The 8,260-nt window shown below is 41.0% G+C and overlaps 1 protein-coding gene across 1 annotated transcript; it reads left to right on the plus strand.

The window, feature by feature from the left end:
* Positions 1-454: 454 nt before the first annotated feature.
* LOC108411555 (C-type lectin domain family 4 member M-like) lies at positions 455-7,193 on the plus strand. Its single transcript, XM_017683184.2, has 5 exons — positions 455-749; positions 3,679-3,990; positions 5,671-5,813; positions 6,006-6,112; positions 6,214-7,193. Exons 1-5 carry the CDS (start codon positions 512-514, stop codon positions 6,359-6,361), a joined length of 948 nt encoding a protein of 315 aa, XP_017538673.1. The 5' UTR covers positions 455-511; the 3' UTR covers positions 6,362-7,193.
* The last annotated feature ends 1,067 nt before the right edge of the window (positions 7,194-8,260 follow it).

Genomic DNA, 8,260 nt, shown 5'->3' on the forward strand with positions numbered 1-8,260 from the left:
CGTAACAACTCTTGGTGGCCCACGACTCTGAAGATATTTTAACCTTCTAAAATGTTCAACTTCATCAACAATCAACCCACAAGGGCCTTGCTAATTCTCTGATGTCCTCAATCTGATACAGAAACCTGCACAAATGTAAGTAGATCCACAACCGCTCTGAGCCATCTAATACCGAACCATCTTAACCACAGTAGAGCAGAACACCCCAGAAAGACTGTGAGGAGTCACACCAGAACAGGGTCAAATATGGTTCACGTCCTGTAAAACTTGCTTCTGCAGATGTACCATGTGACTCACATCTCAAAGGCCATCCACAGGTGTCACATCTGTGGCCAGTGTCATTATCCACCACAATCTCCTTAATATAGACCAGGCTATTTACTAATACAGCACAGAAACTCTGCTGTTACTTCCTGTCACAGGCAGCATTAAGCTGACATGCAGGAAAAGCAGAGTCACTTTTAGTCACTGAGTTCTCTGAGTTATTAAAGTTAACGTCAGTCAGAGCAGAATGGAAATGATGGAGGATATTTATGCAAATTCAGGATTTACTGAAGACAACAGAAGAAATTCAGACAGTAGTGGACAGTCATATGAAGACATTTATGCCAATGAGGACAACATAGTAACAAATAAGACCAGCAACAAAAGGAACTCTGGTACAGAAACTGCGGAGGACATTCACATTAAAAATGCTGAGGAAGGCGACAAAACCTCTCACTCACATACAGCGGATCCTCAGCACAGAGGTAAGTTTATATAATGCAAGTTTAATCAGTAACCGAAAGAAGCGATCTGTGATCTGAAATGTAGTTAATATTGATTAATATCTCACAACATTGTAACTAGCAGGTTTATCTTGCATTGTACTGTATCACACAGCAATCCAATGCAATGCCTTTTGTTCTCTTGACCACTTCAAAACTTTGCCCTGAAACAAACTCAATCACAAGCAGCCAGTGCAGTAAATACATTTGGAAGCCAAGACACACGAAAAGACTCAAAAGAGGACAGTTTACATGAACAGCATCTCTATCAAAAACACTGAAACAAGTAAATTGGAAACATTAAAGGGGGATTCCACAAATTTCCTCTGCACAATTCAACTACTGAGATGTAAAAAAGTCATTCAGTGTAATTTGATGTGAAATGGTTTGTAGGAATGGAACTTAATTTGGGGCAGTCGTGGGCTGGAGGTTAGGGATCTGGCCCTGTGACTGGAAGGTTGCCGGTTCGATCCCCAGGGCCGACAGCCCATGACTGAGGTACCCTTGAACAAGACACCTAACCCCCAACTGGTCCCTGGCGCCGTGGATAGGGCTGCCCACTGCTCTGGCAAGTGTGTGCTCAACCACGAGTCACGATGTCTACAAAACAAAGCCATTTCATTCAACACACAACCAGTTTTTACATGTAATGATGACGATGGTAAAATAGTGGGGAATGTGAAATAAAGGAAGTTTTCTTTGGGGCCTGTTTTGCCCCACTATGTCCTGCATTGTGAATTTCCCCGCTGTGGGACTAATAAAGGATTATCTTATCTTATCTTATGTAGCTCTCCACCATGGACATATTAAAAACTATACGTTTCAGGTAGAGCTGGGCGATATGGGCAAAAATGTTATCACGATGAACTAAATCGATACATATCGTGATCAATGTCAAATCATTATTGAGTTTGAAGGCTGATTTTTGCTCCTGGGTGGTAAATTGCCTTTATGGTCAGAACATGACAAACACTCACCAAGCAGTGGAACATTTCACAAATCTGTCACGGGAGAGTGGGAGGAAGTTTCCGGTGAGCTGTTCTTATCAGCTGGAAAAGCACGTCCGTAATTTTTGTAATGGTCATAATTTAAGAAAGAAAAGATTGGTGACGAGTGCTCAGCTACCCCATTGCCAATGCAAAACAAGTGGCCACCAACAGTGCTAAACTGCTTAGTTTCTCAACAACATCAACTTAGCACGAACAGCAAGCATTAGCCAGTTTGGTAGGACAATGATGGATCACACCGCCTTACTGCCGTCAGTCCTACCACATCCATGTCAGAGCATATCACAGTATTCAGACCAGCTAGCAGACGACTGAATTTCTCTATTCTATCGTAACACCAGACAAACAGAGTGCTCCTTTTAGGTATGTTTAAACTGAAATCAGTGCTTTTGTTTCGTGTTTGATCTACAGTATCATCACCGTGTTGCGTGAGTCACGGAGCGCTGCTTCAGCTAGCCTGGAAAGATAGCGCTCCCCCGCTCTCCAATACCCCACAGCCTTCCTCAGTTTACTTCCGTTTAAATCAGGGCTGTTACTCACATGAACTCACTTCTTTCTTTCACTTTTGTTGCTTGGGAATGCAATAACACTAAAATATGACTTTCTGAGTGCTGTACCAGCTCAGAGCACATGTGATTTAACGCTGCTAAAGCTTGTTAGGATGTATGGATAGAGGTGACTTCACTGTAGGACAGTGCAGTTATGCCACTGATCTCGTCACTTCCACTCAGTCACAGGGGAACAGATCGCTGGTCACTCCACTCAAACAGGGAATGTATAACTCTGCGTTTCAGACATTACTAAAGACTCGGTTCACTCGTCACCGCCTCCATCTCTAATCTTGTCGAAAAACTCGAAAGTCTCCTGGCGACAGCAGAGTAGTGTCTCTTTCCTTGCAGCAGAAAACACCTCCAGGGCTTTCGCTAGAAGGTGGAAGTGTGAGAATGGTGTTTTATATCGAACATCAATCAAACATTTATCATTCTATGGAGGAAAAGTTATATTGCAATATTGATCATTATCATTTTATCACCCAAGAACATTTCAAAACTATCTTAATACAACAGCTCAGGCATCAGGCAGCATGTTCTTGCAATGTCATTGTTTTTTTTTTAAGGTAGCTTTGAGGGGCATCTGGTTCCTATCACTACCTCTGTGAACAAGTTGTACTCATTAAGTTTCTCTAGAACAGAGCATATCAGACCAAACTACTGTGAACCACTGTTTACATCTTAGTGATAGTTTTACACAGACATTTGGCAGATTTCTCCTTTAAAATACTGTATATCTGAGGCTTACAGCAAACAGAAATTATCAAAACATTATCAACACAGAGAGCTGAATACTCACCACGCAGTCATGGTTTGATCATACATGTACAGACACACACAGCAAAAGAAATCTGCGGGAATGGAAGTAGCTGTCAGCAGCCACGAGAGGGAGACATTCAGCTGATAACTGATGGCAATCTGAGGCTTTAAAAACAGAAGTATATGACTTGCAAACTGAAGCCATGGCTGTATTACATCATTTTATTTCATTTTTAAAACTTCAAGCCAGTCATGTCCAAAAAATAAACCATTCATTACTTGGGAAAATGCCTGATTGATCTAAAGTGGTGAAATTTTGTATAATTATACAACCCCAACTTCTTTGGAATGTGTTACAGGCATCAAATTCAAAATGAGTGAATATTTGCAAAAAACAGTTTATCCATTTGAATATTAAATATCTTGTCTTTGTAGTGTATTTGCATATCATCGCATTCTGTTTTTATTTATGTTTTACACAACGTCCCAACTTCATTGGAATTGGGGTTGTAGACGTTTTATTCATATTCATAAGTAAAAAGTCACAAGACATTATGTGTGTACATTGTCTCCACTCACTGGTACTGTTTTCAGGATTCTACAGACTGGCTGTAGTCTGTCTGGGGCTGCTGTGTGTTCTCCTGCTGACTGGTATCTTAGTGCTGTGGGTCAAGTTCACTGCACAAAGAGACACAGTTACACAGTTACAGACCAGTTACACCAACCTAACTGCAGAGAGAGACCAGCTACAGACCAGTTACACCAACCTGACTGCAGAGAGAGACCAGCTACAGACCAGTTACACCAACCTGACTGCAGAGAGAGACCAGCTACAGACCAGTTACGCCTCTGTGACCCATCAGCTTCAGAATCAGAAAGACTGTCTTCAGAAATTCTCTAATCTGGGTGAGCAAATCTTCTCTAAAGTTTAAGACAGTTAACTGTAACTTTTGAAATAACTTAAGCAAACTGAAATTCTAAGCAAGCAATACACGCTGTAGTGTTATATGCAGCCTACCAAATGTCATATGTCATATATAAATGGCTGAAAAAGAGATGCAGTTTTAATAATTGTGCTACTTATAGATCGCATAGTAGCCTACATACAGGTAAATTATATGCCTATACAACTCAGATAGCCTATATCCTGCAGATATCCTGCAGTGCAACACTGCATAATATTGTTAAAAGCTAGTCATTTGGGATTCAGCCACATTAATACTCCACAAATACGGCACTATTTGGCTGTAAAAGCTAGAATGTCAAAACTTCTATAGTGCTCTGTTTAGGGAGTACAAAGCTATGTGAGATTCAGCCTGGGATTGTCGGTACTTCTGATTGAAGCACTGACATTTGAAGCATGTAAGACATTAAAGTGACATTCTTTAGTGTTTTATATTTAGTTTTACGGTGAACCATAAGTACTTTAATTCAAGCCTGTCATATGTGTTAATGATAGAGCTGTTTAGGCTGTTAGCCATCTGGTAACTTGTAGCTGACCAGCCTCGTTCTAGCAAGTTGTCAGCTCATCAATGTAACAAAAAACAGGTTCTTCTTCGACAGTACACTTGGTGGTCCATGCAAGCAGCTTTACTGTGAAAGATTTTTCCATGATTAGCAGAAGGTTTTTTAGTGCTGTGGCGCAGTAAATCAGAGATCAGTTGCTGTGAACCTGTATTTTACAACAGCTTTGAGCGTTGATAACTATAGTGATTAGTAGACAGCAGCAACCAGCCCCCTCTGTTGCCCAAAACAAGCAAACGGCAAAACATCTGCATGTCTGATCTGCCGCCGGGTCCTTCTTAGGACTTCCCTGAGCGTTTTTACTTTACAGTTAAAAACAGACATTTCCAGGGACAGCTCCAGGTGGGTACAGGCCACAAAAACCAGGAAGTGTCCCTGGAAAACGGGGACATCTGGTCACCAGGTTAGATTTCAACTAACTGGTGCTCTGTTGACACAAGTGTAGGTATAAGACTCATGTCTGTGAGAGCACAGTCAAGTGAATGTTGGTGTGTCAAAGTAACTCCTGACACCATCATTATTATGAAAGTACATCATCATGTTTAAACACCGTGATAAACCTAACGACCACCCGACGGTAGATAAATATTAAACTCAGAAATTATACCTGGAGTTGGAATCGTTGATGGTAAATGTGTTTCCTGTTTTTTTTAATGACATGTTGTACTTTAGTAGAAATTGCATGAACGAAAGGGGGTCTTTGGACTTTTGATAGTATTTTACGTGGAAATTTCGTGGAGTTATGTTCATCACTGTCAGCGGTGGAGGGTTATACCACTGTACAATCAGACTCAGATCAGCTGATGTGTTTACCTTTGTGAAAATTTGATTACATCAAATTATTTTGAAAAGTTTTGAAAGCATTTAACTTTGATTAAGACAAATATTCATAGAGTGCCTTAAGCTCTATTTACTTGTGATTATCCCACATTCTGAAGTGCTAATCTCATCATATGCGTGGCATCTGATGCAGAACATCATATTACATTTCAAGTTGTTCTTAACACAATGAGGGAACATTATGATGCAAAATGAATCTCTGTGCTTGTGTTCAATTCATAGAGAAGGCAGCACAGCAGGGCTGGACATTTTTCATGACCAGTGTTTACTTCATCTCTACTGGAGGGAAGAGCTGGAGTGAGAGCAGACAGGACTGCAGACAGAGAGGAGCAGACCTGGTGATCATAAACAACAGAGAAGAACAGGTGAGAGAGAGAGAGAGAGAGAGAGAGAGAGAGAGAGAGAGAGAGAGAGAGAGAGAGAGAGAGAGAGAGAGAGAGAGAGAGAGAGAGAGAGAGAGAGAGAGGTGTGATAGTTTGTCAGACCACACAAGCACAAATGTGTGTGCAATTACTTTTCTTCTCTGTTACTGAGAATGTTCCTCTGGTTGTAAACAGAACTTTGTTGAAGTATTGAGACGAGGACAGAGAGCTTGGATTGGTCTGACCGACAGTGAGACAGAGGGGGTCTGGAAATGGGTGGACGGCTCATCACTGACCACCACGTAAGAGACCACTGAGCTGAACTCTGTTGATGGTGTAGTTAATGGCTGTCACTCCTCACTGCTCTGATAAACACAATGGATTCTCTGATTCTGTCTTTCAGGTTCTGGAGACCCAGTGAACCCAACAGTAATGCAGGAGATGAGGACTGTGTTGTATTTGGCGAAGGGTCGGACCCTGTAAAGAACTGGGCTGACTATCCCTGTAATGACCGGTTTGTTGGGATTTGTAAGAAAAGTATTTTTAACTGAGAGGGTTTTAGAACGAATTTCAGCAAATACAAGGAATATCAGCAGTTTTTTTGGATCTGCACAGGAATTTGTATCTGCTTGGTCACCCACATGTGAGTGAATAACAGCATATTTGTACAACCCCAATTCCAAAAAAGTTGGGACGCAATGCTATGATCTGCAAATCTCATAGACCCATATTTCATTCAGAATAGAACACAGAACGCATATCAGATATTTTACCATTTCATGAAAAATATTGTTGTTTAGAACTTCGTGGCAGTTGGGAAGGGGCAGCAACAGGCTGGAAAAGTAAGTGGAACTCATATGACTGGGAACAAAAGGAGCATTTTTGATTCTGTACTGGAAGTCACTGCATGGACTTCCAGAAGTCACTGTCTGTGAACACAGCTCGTTGTGCAATCCACAAATGCAAGTTAAAGCTGTACCACACAAAGAAGACACCATATGTCAACATGATCCAGAAACACTGCCATCTTCTCTGGCCAAAGCTCATTGGAAATGGACTGAGGCCAAATGGAAAACTGTTTTGTGGTCAGATGAACCAAAATCTGAAATTCTTTTTGGAAAACGAAGACGCTGTGTCCTGCAGACTCAAGAGGAGAGGGACCATCCAGCTTGCTGTCAGCACACAATTCAAAAGCCTGCAGCTGTGATGGTATAGGGTTGCATTAGTGCCATGGGCAGCTTACACATCTGGAAAGGCACCATCAATGATGACCAGTATATAGAGATATATATTTTAGAACAGCATACTCCCATCCAGACCTCGTCTCTTTCTCTCTCTCGAAGGCCTTGCATATTTCAGCAAGACAATGCTTAACCACATTCTGCATCCATTACAACAGCATGGCTTCACAGAAGAAGAGTGTGGGTGTTGAACTGGCCTGCCTGCAGTCCAGACCTTTCACCAATAGAAAACATTTGGTGCATCATGAAAAGAAAAATCCAGCAAAGAAGACCCAGGACTGTTGAGCAGCTGGAATCCTACATCAGATAAGAATGGGACAGCATTCCTCTCCCGAGACACCAGCAATTGGTCTCCTCACTTCCCAGATGTTTACTACACAATGGTGCACATGTCCCTGTCCCAACTTTTTTGAGATGCGTTGCTGCCATCAAGTTCTAAGAGTTCATATTTTTCATGAAATGGTAAAATGTCTCACTTTCAACATCTGATATGAGTTCTATGTTTATGATTGACATTTTACACAGCATCCCAACTTTTTTGGGATTGGGGTTGTATTTAATTCATAACTGCCACTTTTTAAATTACATTTGATCTGTGCATTATTTTTTCATGGTAGAACAGAAACAGGACAGGGAGAGTCAGACAAACACCTTGAAGCAGATGTGAATTGTGTAATGGTGTTACTTTAAAGATAATGACATGTTTTAAACAAGATCCTTCAAATAGCTGTAAAATATCTGTTTCTGACAGTTCAGTGTGTCCTGGGAGGTATTCCACAAAGTGAGCTTATAAAAGCTGAGCTTATTTGATTTTAGCCAAACAGTTCACTGCAGGCTCAGTGAGCACCACTAACACAATTAAGCATACATATATCAGCTAATAAATGCAAGGAAATAACCTGATATTATTGAAAACAGCCGTAGATGTTTAATTTCTTTTGTCAAGCAAATAATACTTAATGCAAATAAATTTTAATACCTAAATTTTAAAACCATCTCTAGGGTTTACAGAGAACGGTCCGAAAAAGAGGAAATATCCAGTGAGCGGTCTGTTGTGTGGACGAAAATGCCTTGTTGATGTGAGAGGTCAGAGGAGAACAGGCAGACTAGTTCCAGATGATAGAAAGGCAACAGGAACTCAAATAACCAACCAGAATCTCTGAGGAACGTTTCCAACATTCTTCACATTCTTACATTGAAAGTATTCCA

The sequence above is a fragment of the Pygocentrus nattereri genome, chromosome 22 (genome assembly GCF_015220715.1).
Source record: "Pygocentrus nattereri isolate fPygNat1 chromosome 22, fPygNat1.pri, whole genome shotgun sequence".
Classification (NCBI taxonomy): domain Eukaryota; kingdom Metazoa; phylum Chordata; class Actinopteri; order Characiformes; family Serrasalmidae; genus Pygocentrus; species Pygocentrus nattereri.